This window comes from Podarcis pityusensis, assembly GCF_964106645.2.
Source record: "Podarcis pityusensis genome assembly, chromosome: 6".
Classification (NCBI taxonomy): domain Eukaryota; kingdom Metazoa; phylum Chordata; class Lepidosauria; order Squamata; family Lacertidae; genus Podarcis; species Podarcis pityusensis.
This window is the reverse complement of record NC_138030.1, coordinates 27,766,840-27,786,595: the sequence shown is the minus strand read 5'-3', so window position 1 is coordinate 27,786,595 and position 19,756 is coordinate 27,766,840. Positions and strand designations below refer to the sequence as shown.

General features: G+C 42.5%; 1 protein-coding gene across 5 annotated transcripts in view; it reads left to right on the top strand.

Annotated features, from left to right (window-relative positions):
• TP53INP2 (tumor protein p53 inducible nuclear protein 2) overlaps positions 1-7,308 on the top strand; it is a 36,374-nt gene extending 29,066 nt beyond the window's left edge. For 3 of the 5 annotated variants that reach the window (XM_081009294.1, XM_081009295.1, XM_081009293.1), the window contains exons 3-4: positions 5,194-5,539; positions 6,897-7,308. In XM_081009294.1, coding sequence (XP_080865420.1) covers positions 5,194-5,539; positions 6,897-7,146 — 596 coding nt within the window. In that variant the 3' untranslated portion in view covers positions 7,147-7,308. The remainder of the gene's footprint in view (positions 1-5,193; positions 5,540-6,896) is intronic. The other 2 variants (XM_081009297.1, XM_081009296.1) reach the window with 2 other exon arrangements.
• The last annotated feature ends 12,448 nt before the right edge of the window (positions 7,309-19,756 follow it).

Below are 19,756 nucleotides of genomic sequence, written 5' to 3'. Positions count from 1 at the left end.
ATAGAACGCGGTGTGGTAGCCTTTTTTTGAGGTTTTTAAAGACTTTGGTGATTTTTGAAGCTTTTCCAAAACTTTCCCGACACCGTGCTTCGCAAGACGAAAAAAACCGCAAGACGACAAAACTCGCGGAACGAATTAATTTCGTCTTGCGAGGCACCACTGTACATCTGGTGTATTCCTTCGTTGCACGCTTTGAAATACAAAGGGGCCTAGTACAGAGAAGGAAGGCCTGGCTAGGTGCACAGGAGAAGGTGGAGAAACAGAGAAAGCTAGCCATGATGGCTGGGGTTGATGGGAGTTGGAGTCCCAGCTACATTTGAAGTGCCTTAGGTTTCCTTTATCTGATCTAGAGCTATAGGAGCCAACTCTTAGGGACTGTGGGAGCTTTGACCCCCACAATAAAATATTTGTGGGGGGCAGGTCCCCACAAAGTTGATGGGCATTCGCATTCAAACGGGGTGTGTGCACTGCATCATGTGACTGATTATGTAGGATGGGGCTTACCTGGACCCCCCACAATATTTTATTCAAGTTGACACCCCTGTCTAAAGCACAGCTTAATTTGAAGCAGAGTTTGGCCTGGTTTTAGAAATAAGCAGGCCTCTGGGAGGAGAAGCAACATGTTGTCATTGCCTTATAACACAAGTTAATGACAGTCAGTCTCTGCACATCAGGGATTAGGAGAGGGAAAAAACTTCAGAGGTAGAGGATGCAGCTTCTAGCCTTGACTGATATTCCGCACTTCTCTAAAATGGAAGAAAGGAATAGGGCCAGGCCTGCCATTAGACATAGCGAAGGGGACGCCTCAGGCAGTAGATGCTGGGGTGGTGGCCAGTGGTAAGAGGGTAGAGCTGTATGTGCCACCCCATGCAGCCCACCCCCTAACTAGCCTGCTGCTCTCAGGTGCGGTGAAGGATGCTGTCCCATTGCCAGAGTCTTGATGCCGAAATCAGAGCCTTAATTCAAGATCTCTCCGTGAGCACTTAACCATGGGTGCCATTTTCTCCAACTTCTTAACTGCTATGCTATACAGTGGTACCTCGGGTTACAGACACTTCAGGTTACTGACTCTGCTAACCCAGAAATAGTACATCAGGTTAAGAACTTTGCTTCAGGATGAGAACAGAAATTGCGCTGCGTCGGCAGCGGGAAGCCTCATTAGCTAAAGTGGTATCTCAGGTTAAGTACAGTTTCAGGTTAAGAACAGACCTCCAGAACGAATTAAGTTCTTAACCCGAGGTACCACTGTATTCTTCCAATTAGCCCATGTTGTTGACAATGATGTTGTTAGCAAAAGATAGCATGACAAGCAGGATTAGTGAGATTGATGAGCACATCAGGAAAATGCTTGAAGCAAAACAGTTTCCTTAATTTGTCTAGGTTAGGGGCGCATTTTGAAACTTTTAACACAACAACCCCATTTTTTTCTTTTCCCCTTTGTTTCGAAAATCTAAAAATACTTCAGTTCAAGGGGTGGCGGACCTGTGGTCCAGCAGATGCTGTTAGGCTCCAGCTCCTGTCAGTCCCAGGCAGTACAGTGAATGGTTAGGGATAATGGGAGTTGTAGTCCAGCAACATCTAAAAGGCTGCAGATTCTCCACTGCTGCTTTAATAACAGCATGCTTGTTGGTATTTTGATCTCTGTGTTCATTCAGCTACACACCCCGCCAAGAAGTGATGCTGTTTACATTTTCTTTTCTTTTTTAAGATCCTGCATTCCTCCTGTCAGTCAGGGCTAATTATTGCCACCTTCTTCCTGGTACTGGAATTGCACAAACCCTAACCAAGGCCCCTGCTGAACTTCCACCTTCCACTGAATTATATCTTTGGTGATGAGCTAATACTGTCTAGATTGAGTAACATCCTATGAGACACAGGGCCAGTCAGCTGGACCAATGAGATGCAGCCGTGTTGCCAAATGTTTGAGAATTCTTGCACATATGCATGAATAAGGGGCATCCATAAGAGGAATGAGACACTTTGCATTCTCGTACTGAAATATACAAGATTTTCTCACAACAAGCTACCCCCAACTTGGCAACACTGCAAAACTGTGCGCGTGCGCCAGGGTTTTAAAAACTATTAAAACTATTTTTTCCCATGGTCAGTCTTCAATTAACCTTCAACAATGGATCTCCCAAGTAACCTTTAACTTTAAAGTAGCTGCGTGGGAGCTCTGATTTTGATCAGAGGAGTTGCTCTGTTAATTGACCTCTCTAGAGGGCCAAATAGAAGCTGGATAGAGGGACATTGTGTTTTTCTCCTAGCAGAGCTAATAGCAGCTTGGGGGTGATTTAGAACAGGGAAACTGCACAGGGAAAGGGTTAAACACATGTTCCTCCAGTGCAACAGCTAATCTAAACTGGATGGACCTACAACATCGTTCAAGTAGCACCCTCACCCCCCCCAAAAAAGTTTGGACATCCACTCACAGATCCGCCATATGATGTCATTTTGGCCCTCTAACCCATTTTGCAGCCCTCAGGCAGTACCTTCCCACATAGCTAATAATAGTGCCAGATCCAGTATCAGAGGGAATGATACCCAGTGTGGGGAGGCTAACTCAGGTCTGTCACAAACACTTTGCAGGCATGCCTTTTGACATTTTGGTCATATTTTGTGAGATGACCTAGGATAGCCAGAGTAACTCACACTGGCAGAAAGAGAGAGAGAGAGAGAGAGAGAGAGAGAGAGGTCACAGTGCACCAGGAGCTTGTATACGGAAGTCATATCTACCAATACATTCAAAAGACTCCCACCCCCCAAATAATAATAATAATTCATGGGAGTCTTAGTTTGTTAAGGGTGTCAAGATTTATTAGGAGACAACTCAAGGAGCTACAATTCCCAGCACCCTTAACAAGCTGGAGCTCCCAGGATTCTTTAAGAGGAAGCCATGCCTGTTAAACTGACATAAGAGTGCTTTAAATGTATGGTATGGTTGTGACCTAAGGCCCACTAAAATGAATGTTATTTGTATATTTTGCCATATTTTGAAGAGCAAAAAAGAGGACACATTTGCCGGCTTCTACTTTTAACTATGGATCGCTGTGACTCTCATTTTACATACCCATGAAAAAGAGGACGTGTCCTGGAAAAAGAGAACATACGGCAATCTTAATTTGCACAGGAGCACACATTAATCTATGTATGTGATACACATTATCATCAATGTAAACTTTGATGGATAATGTAAGTTAACACATGGGTCCCTGCTTGGTTTATGTTTCAAGCAGAGGAGGCAATAGAGAAAAGAAGAGGCAAGGGTAATGGGAGACGAGTATGTGCAAATATGTTTCTGTGTGCTGATACAGGTTGCATGAATGCAGCACTTGTGCGAAGGAAATGTCCCACCTTTCCCCCCTGCATGCCCTGTGAAGCATCTCCTAAGGATCAGGGTACCCCCAGGGAAGGCCTGGGATGTGGAGTAGGGGATTACAGTCTGCATGGGAGAATCGGATGCTGATAGCTTGTGCTTACTGCTCTCCCAACTTGATGGACCTTCACGGTATTCTATGGCTCATCACTGGTCTATGAGCTTCTGTGGCTATTTTTCAAAGCCAGTTTCTCGTAAGCTAGTGGGAAGTTGCAGAACATGTTCTCCGCACTCTCTGAAGGTTGTGCATTTGCAGAACAGGTTACAACAGTGTCCGGGTTACAACATCCAGAGTGTGACACTGCTGATGTCTTCTTGTCTAGGCTGCTGCTTCATATTACAGCCCCTAGTGGTTAGCCCGTTGCCAAGTTTCCTGAGTATGCCGATGTCTCCTTAATTATGACAGCGGGAAGCAATGATTTGTTGTGCCCCTTGTGAACTAGTGAGTTCTCTCCATAGTGACTGGCCGTTGCTTTGCGTTCCAACTCTACCGATTTTGGCACCCAGACCTGCTTTGCTTTTCCTCCTTTACCTGGAGGTTAGAGATAAGTTTTTCTCGCTTTCCCATAATATGAGAACCCAGGGTCATCCAATGAAGCAGAAAGTTGGAAGATTTAGGATAGACAAAAGGAAGTCCTGGTGGATAATTGTGCTCACTCAAGTGGGTAATATTGGTGTTAAAATTGTTTGTGTGTGTGTGTGTGTGTGTGTGTGTGTCTATATATGTGTATGTCAGTGGGACTTGGTGGCACACCACTGTGTGTAGAGTTGTTGTCTTAATGTCAAATGGAGCCTTTCTGTTTTCCCTCTGCCCAGTCACTGTGTCTGGATTTGGATCTGTTGGGATAGATTGGAAAGGGAGATGAACTGGTGAGGTCTCTTTCTTCTATCCTTCTCCACTAGGGATGCCATCTGTACCAGCCTGCCTGTTTCTTGTACCTTATTTATTGTTTTGCCATCCATTTCATTCTTCTATTACTTCTTTTCTTTCTTCTTTTGAACCAGTAATTCCTTTTAAATATGCATACATTTAAATATATTAGCACATGTGGGTATGATATGTCTGGTTTCCACCATCTTGGGAGAGCTAGGCACTCTTACTATTTGGCAATGCTCTTTGTCACTCCACGTTCCTCTGGCGCTTTGATAACCCACCATGGGAGGACTTCCTTGCTTTGCTTGTGGGTCGTCACTCTTGTTGATTCCCCCTCCTTCAACCAGCATGGTGGCTCACACTTTTGCAAGGCTGGACTGTGTGTACAAGCAACCCAAGGCGTCTCTTGGGGGCTGCCATGTTTTTAGGGGCATTGACGGGGCAACAGACACTCTGAGAGGAGCACCTCCAGGTTCCCTGCCGTTGTTGCAAAGGATGCTGGGAAACTAATCTCAGATGGGGTGCAGCTGCAGTTGCAAGTGCTGCTGGGGCTCACCGCTTGGGTGGCAAGGCGCAGCTACCTCGGGTGGCAAAACATCTTGAGCCAGCCCTGACTCCTCAGGGAAGGTTTTGGGATGAATTACAAAAATGCCTTTGGGGTGTCATTTGTACTAATAATGCCCCCTTTCTCTTCTCCCTCCCTCACCCCCTTCCTTCCCATCCATTGTATATTGAATGTGTGTGCCACCTCTCCCCTCTTAATCCTCTCCCCACCCCTGCACTGCCTTGCACAACCCTTGCATGGCTTTGAACAACGGTAACTACCTTTTTTTTTGCTTTGGTTTTGAATTTTTTTTAATATTATTATTTTTGCTGTCGTTGCTCTTGTTCTGGCTGTCCTCCCGTTTTTGTGTGGGTGGTGACTCTTGTTGTCTCTCATTAGATAGTTACGCTTCAGCCTCCAGTAAGGAGCGGCGGGTAGGTGAGAAGGATTCTGTTTGTGCTTCTCGTTGCCGCCGTGGGTCCCCTCCACCTACCACGTCTTCGCCCCACTCCCTCAGTGACTGTGTCAGCAGGTCCATGCCCTCTCAGCCTGACCCCTGCTTGATGGACGAGAGTTGGTTTGTTACCCCTCCCCCCTGTTTTACTGCAGAAGGTCCTGACCCCGTCAGCATGGAGAGCAACCCCATGGAGGACCTTTTGATTGAACATCCCAGTATGTCCGTCTATGTCACCAGCAGCAGCATCATTGTGGAAAGGGAGAATCCTGAGGAGCACGTCCCTGAAGGGTAAGCTCAGATCTTTCAGGGAAATGAGCCAAGACATTGGCTACTAAGAACAACCTCACCCACTATCAGATTTCATTACCATAATAATAATAAAATTAATTTAGGCAAATGAGTCTTGACTAACGATCTGGGACCATTTTAAAATTAATTCATTAACTGATGAAGAGCATATGCAAATAGTGTCCAAAGTGACAATTGCCACAATCTTTAGAAATATAGATGTCTATGAAATTAAGTATTGTGCGGGTGGTGCTGTGGTCTAAACCACTTAGCCTCTTGGGCTTGCTGATCAGAAGGTTAGTGGTTCGAATCCGCGTGATGGGGTGAGCTCCTGTTGCTCTGTCGGAGCTTCTGCCAGCCAAGCAGTTCAAAAGCATACCAGTGCAAGTAGATAAATAGGTACTGCTGCGGCGGGAAGGTAAACGGCGTTTCTGTGGGCTCTGGCTTCTGTCACAGTGTCCCGTTGTACCAGGAGCAGTTTAGTCATGCTGGCCACATGACCTGGAAAACTGTCTGTGGACAAACACCGGCTCCCTCGGCCTGAAAGCAAGATGAGTGCCGCACCCCATAGTCACCTTTGACTGGACTTAACCATCCAGGGGTCCTTTACCTTTTTTTACCTGTGTGGAAAAAAATAGTGTTCCCCCTGCTCATAATACTATGTGAGAGAGGGGGCTATTGGTTTTTTGTTTTATTATGTATTTTGTGTTCTTCTTCTGCATTTTTCTACTGTAAACTGGCCTGGTATGAAGGGCGGTATACAAATTTAATAAATAAGAATAACTCAGGGACATCCACTGAAGCAGAACGTTGATTAGTTCTGTACTTGTGCCTTTTCTACTTCCTCCATCATTGAACGTGATAACTTCATTTTAAATGAATTGGGTGTGTTATTCTTGCATCTGACTGTTTTGATGTTGTAAATGCAAATGCATTCAAATATAGCTGATTTCCTACACACACTTTTTTATTATTATTTAAGCGACTAGGGTGTAGAAATAGTCCTGAGACCTGGAGGATGGCAGTGAAGCTCATATGTTCCCACCATGTATACAGTGTAATGTGTAACATGTTCAAATGCACAGACAGTTCATTCCATCCCTATCCCTGCAGAGAGGAGGGAGATCGCATGAGTTGTCTCTGCTTACAACTGGTCCTATGTTTTGTGGCAGGCGCATTGGGAGGGCATAACTATTTCTGCTTCCCTCTACACTTATGAGTGGACTGCTTTCGGTAGCTTTGATGAAGAAGGCCTTTTGCAACTTTAGGGGAAGTCTCTTTTATGTCCTCTCAAGTAGGCCTAATCCTGTCAAGAGCCTTGAACCACCCTGAGTCTTGTGCACCTTTGTTTCTGCAGTGAGGTACCTGAACGCCGTTTGCAGCGTCATGCCCCTCACCACTCCACCTCTCTTGCCACCAAGGCTGCCATCTTGGAGAAGGTCAACCAAGTGCGTCGGATTCAGAGGGCAAAGCAGCTGTCGGAGAAGCACAAGTTCAGTCAGAAAGTCATGCAGCGGCAGAACCGCACCAGAGAGTGCCGCCCGCGACGGGCCAAACACCAAGGCAGCTTTGTCTACCAGCCATGCCAGCGCCAATACAACTACTAAGCTACTTCAGGAAGTCTACACTGTGGGGCATTATCCTTTTAACTTTCAGCTTCACCAGTTCCTCACAATGCTTTCTTCAGCCAAGAGGGTCATCTTCGTCCATTTTCTGAAATAAACCCACTCCCCTCACCCCTTTGAGAAAACCTCCTACATTCTCCTGAACTGGCACCGTTCAATAGTTGTTCTTTTGTGGGCTTTTCATGGGCTTTATATCTCCGCCCCCACACCCCCTTTTCAGCAAGAAATACATTTTCTGATCTACAGCTTCCTTTTCTTTTTGGGTTTAATCTTCCCCATTCCCATCCCTCCATCCACGAGCGTGGATTTTGATTTGGATCTGAAGGTGAGAGAAACCGAACATGACCCAGTAAAATGTCCCAGTAATAAGGCTGCAGGTCTATTTTGAAACTCCAATGTGGGTTGTTGTTGTTTTTAAAGAAGTGTTGGAGAAATAGGCATGCCTCTTAGTTACCAAGAAAGGCCATTTATCTCTGGTTATATTCTTGGTCACCAAGCGTCATGAAATCACACACTGGTTATTGTAGAAATTACCAGTGTTAGACTAATTGGTGCTTCCAGTGAATATATCACATTTCAATTTCTTTCCAGTGAGTTACGTACATAGTAGGGCCAAATGGCCTTGTCATTTCCTTTAGTCCCTTGTTGTTGCACTAGGGAGCCTATGACATCAGTGCCTTTCTTTATGACATCACACTCTCTACAGTGTGGTGTCACAAATTGAGATACCAGGTTCATGTGCAAACTGGAACACAAAAATAACAAATAAACCAAACAAGTCCCAATGGAACTACTTAAAACTATATCTTATGACACATGTCTTTCCTTTAAAAATACATGAATTGCATATTTGTTCCTTTCACTGGGCTGATGTGGTGGCTAGTCATGAGGCATTCTGGCATATCCTTAATTTTACTGGGGCTGTAAGACCCATGAAAATCTATGGGAGTTTTGCCATTGACTTCAAATAGAAGATGGATGTCTGAATCTTCAGTTCAGTAGTGTCATGTGATGTGAAATGGACCCTTTGAAAGTTCATTTTGAGCAGCTGTAACTGCCAGCAGTGGTTTATGGGTGCTGCAGAGGTTCACAGTTATTGAAAGGTCAAGCTTGTATTAACGTTGTTCTTAATCACACATGGCCTTTTTGAAATGCAGTGGGCTCTTCCTCCCTCTGATTACTTGCATAAAAGCTAGCCTAGTTTTTCTTCAAAATATCATTCATGGCTCCATAACTTCATGAGCAAGTGTTTAAACCCATGTGTACAGAGCACAGTTGGATGTGGGAATTTTTTGAAGGACATCAGTGTGTGTGTAAGTGTAAAATAAAAGAACTTCTAAAAAGGAAAAAAACCAACAAATTTTAAAATCCTAAATTTGCATCTTTACCCCATGCATTTTATCCTGAGGCTGATCATGGCAAACTTCCTCTAATGAAAATATTTCCTTGTCCTAAGGAAGCAAATTATTAAAAGTAATCTGAATAAAATAAAAACAGACGTTTGGCAGAGACTCTTGTTCTGAGGACTTATATCAGGTTGAGTTCTAAGGGCACCAACCAGATAAGTTTGTGACAATTGCTTTCAATGGGAAACAGATATGTAAATAGTCACATTTCTTCCATTGATTTCAGTGGGATGGCAGGATCATGCCTTAATATTATGTTTAGTGGGAAAACATCATTTTTCGATCCTTGCCAACAGCAGAGCACTTCATATTCATTCATGTTATCTTATTCTGGTGTTGATGCTAATGCCAAGGACTTCAGCAAAGAAAGGGGCTTACACATAATTTTAGAGGTAATAAAGTATGTTGGAGGAAGTAATGAAGGATGTGAGATAAGAGGTTGAATGAGGCTGGAGGGATGAAGTAAGTGGGTTAAAGACAGAAGGTGAAATAAAGTGTCCTATGCACACTTTCTCGAGAGTAAGCACCACTGAATTCAGTGGATACACAGGTTCAGGCTGCGTGTCAGTGAAGAAGGGATCTGAAGTTGTTGACCAGGTGTAAGCCAAAGACATGGAGGTCTGGACCCTGGAGAGTAGAATGAATACCCTCTAGAGAACAGCATCAGTACCCACACTTTGAAGAAAGTCTTTTAGAATCTAGAGCACCCAATAAATATAGTCATTAGATTATGAGAACAAATAGCTTTGATTCTGTAGCCAGATGCATGGAGGAGGTCTCCGCTAATCAAGACCATTTCAGGAATAACTGGGTTTCACTCTAATTATTTTAGACAAGCGTCCTGTTAAAAACAATCCCATATGAAATGCCTGCAACAAACCTGTAATTTTAAAAAACATTTATACTGTATTCTTATTCATTTCCCCACCCACCCCTTCTATCAAGTTAATCACAGTGTTCACATCCTGATTATGGTCACAATGACCATTGATTCTTAAACACTTGCTCAGTCTGGCTGAGATCTGCAATTTTCTGTCATATTTAATCTGTACTGAGCTTAGGAATTTCCTATATAAAACCTCATAATGATCATTTGGCACTGTCTATATATACATTTTTAAAAATAAGCTTGATACGTGTTTAGAATAAGAAAGTAAATTATGTACTGAAACTCAGCTGAAAGGAGAAAAAGGTAGCATTTCAGTGCTGTGGTTTTATAGGGTTGCCATATTTCAAAAAGTGAAAAGTTGTTGAGCAACCCTAGGTTTTAGAACCACCCACCCCTTATACTGCATAATATCACATTCTGCATGTGTTTCAAAAGTGAAATTTGGAGAAGGGGGCTGCTATTGAAGAAATATAAGCCTAAAGCCTCTTGGCTAAAGGAATTAGCTGTGTGGTCCTAGGGGTCCTGGGCTGTGTTTCTAAAGTCAATAGCTTTATATTCACATGACACAACTGAACGGAAGATTTCCATCTGAGCTCAATTCAGACTAAAATTGTCTTCCACCTACCCGATACTGGCACTATACCTTGGCAGAACAGCATAGTAGAAATCCAGCTTTGTCAGTCATGTCGATGTTGGGAAAGTTGCCCCTGTTTAATGTCTGCCTGTTCTACTGCTGTCAGATGAGCAAAAAAAAAAAGTCACCCTAAATGTTTCTCCAAAATTTAAACTACTCATCCAAACAGATGTTGGAAACTTACATTTACTATACATTTGACCTGCTGGCGAAGAAGGTAAATAAAGACCAGATCTCACCCTAAAATGTTGGCTTCTTCCTGTTCTTCTGCCATTCCCACCTGTATTTGCCTATTTGCTGACTTCATGACTCTTGAATAGCTGGTGTTCATCACCTTGTCCTTATGCAATTGATGGCAAAACCCCCGTATAGGATCAGCCTTTGTGCCTTTTAACTGCTGCTGAAGAGGCATCAGTTTCAGCCAGTTATTGGTACAGAGGACTTGGCAAGCACCTTAACAAGGGCAGAACCTCAAAACTTGGTTGCTGGCATCCCTTGTCACCAGCTGCATGTTATCTCCAGGAGTAGCAGTTGAGAAAGACATGCCAAAATCCCTGTTCTTCATTTCTGAAGATGACACTAGACAGTTGCCCAAATTTCGTTTTATGTGTAAGTGCTAACACTTCCGCAGAAAGCCATGGGGCCGACCTATCAGATAGAGAATGTCAAAGCTAATTGATTTAATTTTAGTTCTGGGGCAAATGCACTTGACCTGGAACTGAAAGCAGAGCAATTCAATTTATGACTGATTCTTCCACTTCTCCTTTAACTTACCAGGAAGGCGATAGAGCTGGCAGGCCTGAGCATGAGTCCTATGTACCTGTATGGTGGTGGCCACAGATTATGTTGGTTTCATTTGTGTCTGATTAAAATAGGGAGATTAACACTTTCTCTAATCTTGTGAAGTGTTTACATCTTTTTGCCTCTGTCATGTCACATTAAATGCCTTTTACCACTATAGCAGCTCTTGAACAAATCAAGGTGGTTTATTTGAAGAGCTGAAACACATTGGGGGGTGGGGGGCAGGGAGTGCAAATTCAATGAGTTTTGTATGTGGGAATTATCACACAAATGCCCAGATCCGCTTTGAATCTGACAATTCAAAGATATTGAAAGCTGCATCTTGAATGTGATAATTTAATCTGGAACATTAGGAGTTAATTTTGGGGTGGATTTCATATGTTGATGAGTCTATATAGCTTAATATTCAAATTTTGGAAATAAGACTTTTTACATCTCCCTCCCCACCCAAAAAAATCACAAATATTGAATCTCTCTGCTTTTTAAATGTCATTTATGAGAAAGAGAGTGATGTTAGCGATTTCTGTTTTGTTTCACTGGGTACTCTTTATTTTCATTGCTGCAGAAATCAGTTTTGGGAGGGGGCATCTCACCAGAATAGGGCCTCTGTCCCTTTAAGTCTGCAGCTCTACAGCCCTGTGACACACCACGATGTCTGGTTGTGATGGGGAAATTACACCTCAAAGCTTTGAAAGGGCTGGAAGACCCGATCCGTTTAAAATGTGGACATCACCTCTTACTACCACTTAGTCTTACAAGCTGTGGGTGAAATTTATTCCCACCATCTATGCTTCATTGTCAGTGAATCATGATTTACATGGTAATTGAACTTTTGCAAAGAAAGAGAGACTTCTGAAAACACCTGTATTTCAAACAGTAGATGAGTTTGGAGCCTCTCCTTTCTTCTTTCCCCATGTCCTTAAGAATTCAAACTGTTTCATGTCTCCAAAGGAACGTTAGAAAGTCCATTTTTCTAAGTAAAAACTGGATTAGGTCACTTATTTACCTTTGCCTCCAATGCCACATTCTGTCCCCACCTCTGCAACATGTCCAAGAGGTTCTGACACCTTAACCCAGAGATGGGGAACCAGTGTTGTTGGACTGCAACTCTCATAATCCCTGAACACTGGCTATGTTGGCTAGAGTTGATGGAAGTTTGAGTTTTACAACATCTGGAGGGCCACAGTTTCCCCATCCCTGCCTAAAACCAACACACTTAGAAAAAACTATATTGGCTTCAATGGGATATTCTTGCAGGTGTGCTCGGGGAAGGGGGGGGCAGTCCCAGTGTTAGATTCCTTCTAGAGATGTTGCTCTCCTATGGAGGTCAAAAATTATGGCAGTGTTTCACTCTGAGCAACGGGGCCTGGCTTCCTACGTCACGCCCCATTAAAATTAGCATCGTATCTTTGACTACAACCTTAAACATGCTACAGTAAGTTGTGTGATACCGTCCTGGTGATACTGTATAACTGGGTGACTTTATTATGTGAGCTCTTGCTCACTTTGATTGTTTCTGCTGGTTTGGTGCCTTAGCAGTGCACACAAAGAAATGCAGACAGCGGTACACAGGAAAAAGAAGTATTGTACTGGCACAATTTTGCAGGTCTTCCCACCATTTTTCAATTATACTTGAGCACTTGGCCTTCGAAAAGGCTCCTAGGGTAGTGGGCATTCCTTTCACAATGAGTGTAAAATGATGATAATGATGATGATGATGATGATAAATACTTTAACAGCTCACAAGTTGTTGCCCTTTAATGATACTCCAAATCAGCTGCTTGAAGCAGCCGCCTCACTCTGCCTAATGGCAGTGTCAGCCCTAACAACAAGTACTTATCCCATAATATTATTGCTTCCACTCTGAGGACTATTGTGAGCTCAGCCTGAGCTCAAAATATGCCCTGTGTAGTTTATGTTGACCAGATTCGTGGCACCATCATGCCCCAGGCTTAGTTTTTAAAAATGCTAGAACAGGTTTTTAATGTTTTTAATATGCTGACAAGTGGAGCACTAGAGTTTCATCATGTTCCTGTGATGCTAAAGGCAAATGGGGCTATTGCATCATGTCCTGCCAGTGAGCTTCCCCGGGGGATTTTCCTGGCTAACATCAGAGACAGATTGGTGGATTAGAGGGACTCTTGGTTTGATCCAGCAAGACAGTTCTTACGATGCAGGAGAAGGGGGGGGGAAAGGCATTATGAGGCAACAATGCTACCTAGAAAAATAAATAGCTTTGCTGAAGGGTGAATAAAGAACCGGATGACATCACCTGTCCCCCTTTCAAAATTTGATCAGTTTCATAACAAAAACCATTCAACCACGTTTTCTCCTTTGCATGCTGGCCAAGATCCAACATCACTTCAAAGCTAAGGGGGTAATCTCTCAAAGGTGCAGAAATGTAACCAATTTCTTAAGCTCGTAGAACAGTACAAATTTTGGGAAGGAGAAAAGGTGCAATGGTTGAGTGCACGATAGCTGAATTCAGAAAACAGAAATTCAAGCTATTTTTCCCCTCTCAGATCACCGGGATCTAGTTCCCATCTGTGAAACGGGAGCCTCATAGCCATGTTCTGAGAATAAAACAGGATCTAGAGTTCTTATGGTAAACACAAAAACCTCCTTACTGCAGAGTGAATTCCAAAGTCTAATGATAAAATGTTAACCTGCTCTTTGTCTACATCCTATAAACACTGTAATTTAAAACACCTGTATAATGTCTGCATTGTTTTTGCTGTCACTAGCAGTTCAGGAAAGCCATCTTAACATTCTCATCCTGGCAATTCAGTGATCAGTCCCAAGAACGGTGTTCAAAAATACCAACTACATAGTGCTCTCCTGTGTTAAGCCGAAGGAAAGGTGCTTAAAATAATAACTTCTGTGTGTGTTTGTGTATGTGGGTGTGCATTCACATTTGTAAATATGTTACAACAATGAGAGGATGCAAGGATTTTTTTAAAACTTCAACCATTTAAAAGTTGTGACTAGCTGTAATGCTCCTGAATGAATGGCTGGGAGAGTGTTGCAATGGCATTGTTTATGGGATAGGCCAGGGGCAGCCAATGTAGTGCTCTCCAGATGTTGCAGGATTGCAACTCCCATGATTCCTGTCCATTGGCCATACTGACTCCAGTTCATGGGAGTTGTGGGCCAAAACATCTGGAAAGCACTGTGTTGGCTTGGCTACCCCTGGGATCAGTTGAGTTCTAACTTCTTTTTTATTTGTATAAGGAAAATTTACAGCATGGACTCAGGGACAAAACAAACAATGTTGTTACCTTAAAAACACATGTTTTAGAACTGTTTGATTTGGATGGGTATTTTGTCGTTGTATGTATGAGTCTGTTGATTCAAATTTGCATGTCCTAAAGAAATTTTCGAACTTGATAGAACTGCTGTTTTGTTTTTCTTAAAAAAGAAAGATAGATATACCTTAGCATAATTTGTGAAACATACTCTGCAACTAGCTGCTGCCTTTTGGTCAAGGAAAAAAGGACTTGATTGCCACTGGCTTGGCTATATAACAGAATTAAAGCCAATCTTTGGGATGTGACCGTTTTTAACAATGGCACGGCCATATTGCGGTACTCCCGCACGGCACCGTGTGGATGACAAGTTGGAAAAGTGAGAGTGGCCATTTGTGACTCACTTCCTCTTTTAGACCTGTTCTCTTGTAAATACTGTTACATACGTACAATTATATAATATAAATATATTTAAGCAATATTTTTTGTCAAAGTCCCCAAGTGTTTTGAGGGGCACTGAGGAGGCAAAGTGACCCAAGGCCTGTGCTCTGGAGAAAACCATAGCCAAGCCTATCACTGAGCTACAAACCATGGGGGAGCTCTTGCCCACCACTGGAAGTCAATGGGAATGAGGTAGAATTTCACTGGCAGAGAATACTCTGGGATATTTGCAATAAATGGCATAGGGAAGGGACACCTCGACATTCATGTGATTTGTTTAGTGATAATGTAATTAGTCAGCTGCACTTGAAAGCAAAAAGAAAAGCAAGGAAGGCTAAAGCGCTCGATGGCAATCATACATCATGACAGAGATTTATTTTCCCAGTCACATTTAAACGAGTTTTGTTTTTGTGTACTGCTAGCAGCTGTAGACCCTTCCTGACTAGGCAGTAAAGAAGAAACTGAAGTCAGATGCCTAAACACACTAACTAGAAAATAAGTCTCATTTAACTTGTTTCTGTTTGGAATGGATGGTCAAAGCCATCTCAAACATTAAAGGGGGGAAAAAAGATCTCCACAGTGTTTCATTGATGTCTTTGCTGTACGATTTCAGAGACGTGAGTAAGCCCCAATTTAAATAATAGGAAGAAAAGTTTAGTTTGATAGGCCAAACTACATATAATGGAAACCTCAGTTCTATTGACACAGTAAGCGGCCATCTTTACTATGAGGATACACAGTAGGATAACTAAATTTAAATATGTGGTTTTGTTATATCCATACATCTTTATTTCAAAATATACAATTGGTGATGCCTTTTAATAATCCAACGGAGTTCAAAGTTCCTACCTCAGAAAACCTTTTCTGTATTGATTTGTTTGATGCAGAACACGTGAGTGTTGCAGAAGATTCTGGAACACATTCTAGGGCCCACAATGGATGCCAGAGAAGCCTGTTGGGCCAGTCAACCTATGCAAACTAAGAGTAAATTCTAGACTATATCCAATAATCCCCACCTGTAGTTATACATTGCAGAGAAAGTTTGGTAACCTTGTCACAGAGCTCCTAAGAAGCCTTCTGAAAAGAACAATCTTTATTTGACCATAATGTCACATAAACCATGACAACTGCTCTGTATGGTCATTTGTTTCATCCCCCCGCCCCGCCTTAGAAACAAAATCATGTTAATTTGCAGCCAGATGCACCAAACGGAAATGTCCCTTTTAACTCTTTATTTTCTGGCAGTTCCTAAATTCTTACAGAAGGGTGAATCTTACGTACTGTGGGCAACCAGCCAATATCCAGTTGCTGATCTCAGCACTGATTTGTAGGACACAAAAAAGCTAGAGCAGGCGGCTAGGGATACCATTCTTTGGATTACTTAAAGTGTAATACCCATTCACTTCAGGACAGATCCAAGAGAAGTGGATTGTGCTCATTTCAGCTCATGCATAGCTCAAGAGCAAATTGATAGAATACAAAATAAAGCCAGAGCAATAAAACACACACACAGACCTTTCCCATTTGCTGGAATAACTGGCTGGTTTTTGCTAGTGACATGATGCATGCTTCCATCTTGTTTTTCAGTCCTCTTCTTTCCTTTGTTTTTAAGAGAAGGTGATTTATTTTATTTTAGTTCTCACTTTACATTATCTAGGCCTCCATTTTGAACTGAAGTTATCCTCAAAATTGGTCATGGTCAATATATATATACATATATATATATATATATATATATATATATATTCCACCTAATTTCCCATATCGCCCCTTTTACTATTTAAAGTGACATCTCACTGAAACTAAGAAATAAATCTTAATATAAATAATAGACTAGAGATGGGAAACGTAGCGCGTTGGACAACAACACCCATCATCCCTAGTCACTGGTCATGCTGATTGCAGGATGATGGGAGTTCAACAATATCTGGTTCCTTATCCATGTAACAGTCTAAGGTGGATTGCACATGGCAAATCTCCAGCTACTAATTTTGCAGGGAAATCTTACACACCTGATTGAAACGGTTATGCTAGAGGAATGTGCCCAGAGTGTCCATAGTGTTGACATTACAGCACCTTTTGTGATATGCGATTATCATCACAATTGCTGTACCATGTGTAAACATGTAGCTGCATGTAACATGCCTTTGGATAAAGCATTCAGAGATTCAGAACCACCATTGCCATTAAAAACAACAGCCCTAACCCAGCTCCCTCGTTAGCTTTGTGTCCTGTATGGTGAGGACAGGAGACCTATGGCCTCCGAGATGCTGTTGGACTCCAACTCTCATTATTTCTATTCAATGGCCATGTTCTCTGAGGCTGGTGGGAGTTGGGAACCCAACAGTTGCAGAGCCACAAGTTTCCTATCCTCGCTGTATGGACGTCCACATCAAAGCACATTTTCATACTTCGTCTCTGATCTGGAACTAACAGTACGCACATCTGACACTGCATATGTCTTTGACAGTGTTGGGGATGCACACTTCCATCTTGAAGTGCAAGGAAACAAACTTCCTTAGTGATATACTGCATTTCTGATGCCAGTTGGAATGGATGTTTCAGATTCATTAATGTTAACAGGGGTAGGGAGGATGCCTAACCTGGAGGCAAGGCCAAAGAAAGGTGGAGAAGGTACCCAGAGGACTCAAAAGGGTATTCTAGTCTAGGCCCTTTTCCTGAATTTACTAGGGAAATGTTAAGGCAGAGATGAGAGGCACTACTTTCCACATTTGGATTGTGGCTCCAGGTCTCCCAACTGCATTTTAACTCCTTCCTCAGTTGTTCTTCCTTATGATGAAAATATAGTTTATTCTCTTAACAACCACATTCCTAGTCTTTTCCTATTATAGCCTAATTTGACCTGTCAAGTAGCATTTGAGTGGTACAATATTTCCTTATAATCAGCCCTGCTTTTACTCATATTGCTTCACTTCTGGATTATACATCTTCACACTGTATTTATTAAAGATTTGTGCATCTGTCTTTCATACGCCCCTCACCCACTTTCACATGATTTGGCTTCACTATTCTCTAAGGAACATATACATCAAAGAAATGACACAAATTGATTCAGGCCACCATAGTTAATGTCCTACTACACAAAGATGGCTGCAGATTAAATGCTACAAATATATGTAAGTTGGTTTTAAAATTGCAGGCTTTTTTTAAAGGATACAAAGGGCTTGATTTGATAAATATTGTATTTTACCAAGCTAAGGGCCTTTTGGCAAGTTGCAGTTTTGTTCCTTTGTTCTCAGTAGAAGTAATTTTCAGGATGAGAGTCATAAACATGAAATGCAACACAACACAACACAACACTACACTACAATACAATACAATACAATACAATACATGGCCAACCTTTCAACACAAGGTCATCTATACCTTTAGCAAGTACATAGGTGGGGAAATTTCAACAAGTGCAGGTTTTTAGACCCCTTCAGCACTGTGACATGACAATAAACTATTGTTGTTTAGTTGTTTAGTCGTGTCCGACTCTTCGTGACCCCATGGACCAGAGCACGCCAGGCACTCCTGTCTTCTACTGCCTCCCGCAGTGTGGTCAGGCTCATGTTTGTAGCTTCAAGAAAAACTATCCAACCATCTCGTCCTCTGTCGTCCCCTTCTCCTTGTGCCCTCCATCTTTCCCAACATCAGGGTCTTTTCCAGGGAGTCTTCTCTTCTCATGAGGTGGCCAAAGTATTGGAGCCTCAGCTTCACGATCTGTCCTTCCAGTGAGCACTCAGGGCTGATTTCCTTAAGAATGGATAGGTTTGATCTTCTTGCAGTCCATGGGACTCTCAAGAGTCTCCTCCAGCGCCATAATTCAAAAGCATAAATTCTTTGGTGATCAGCCTTCTTGATGGTTCAGCTCTCACTTCCATACATCACTACTGGACAATAAACTATACCTGCTGGAATTCCACTTCTACAGGACCATGGAACATACATAAACCCAGATGCTGAAAGGTTAGGCCTCCTCCATTTGTACCCATGTTTTAATCATGCTTCCAGACAAAAGCACACTGTGAAACCAGGAATCTCTCTGCAGATTCCTGCATCAGTCACAGAAGAACGTTGTGATTTTGGTTACAAAAACGAGTCATCTGACCGCTTAAAACGAAACAAAATGTAGAAAGCAGCCACCACTGATTTCCGCAACCTGTCAATGGAGCTAGGGATATTTCTGCAGCACAGAACCATAGAGAATATGGATCCAGCCACCTTTCCCATGGAAAACCTTTGCTACATTCTCAAATTCTCACATTCTTCCACCAAGTCAGGCCGTTGGGTCCACCTTGCTCAGTATAGTTTACACTGAGGGCTCTTCAGGATTTCAGGTGGGGGTCTCTCCCAGCCCTAACTGGAGCTGCTGAGGATTAACAGAGGGCCTTCTATGTGCACTGCAGAGGCTGTACCACTGAGCTACAGCCCTTTCCCTACCACCAGCATTTTGTCAAAACCGTATTCGGGTAGCTACCTTTTGTTTCTTTTCCGAAGGCTTTTCGAACCAAAAAGTGCTGTTTTGGTTTTAGTCTTAAAAACCCATTAAAAATGTATTAAAATGTATTAAAGCATTTATTTTATTTTAGACACACAAACACACTTACCCCCTTCTCTGCTGTTATAATGCCACTTCCAAAGGTGGGAGGGGGAACCTTTGCATTTCGAATGCACATGCTAGAGAGGCAAATTCATTTCTGGTCATTCTCTCTGTTCTGTTCTGCTGACAGGGAAGCAGGGGCATGGTTTTTAAGCAAGGATCCTTATTGTATGCCTTACAATAGAGGGTTTGACTAGATGAAAGTCTGCCCACCAACCTTTTCCGCATCACTTATACCATAGAACAAATACCTTGTTTAAACAAAATGTGTCCTTATGTGTTTGTTACCTGCTGAAGAAGAATACGGTTGGCTAATGGAAGGAGGAAGCCCATTGCTTGTAGGGTACTGTTTAGGCATTTGCAAGGAGTTGACAGAACAAAGGACACAACTGCCTCAAAGTGTTCTGTGGTGTGCCTGTGTGTATGTAATATGGTTTTGATTGTTAGACTGTAATGGTGTCCTCTTTTTTGGGAGTAGGGGTGGGACAAGAAATAAAAAATATATTTAAACCATAACTGATGTGTTTACTGGATTTCTTAAAATACATGACACAGTGATATAAGGCTTCT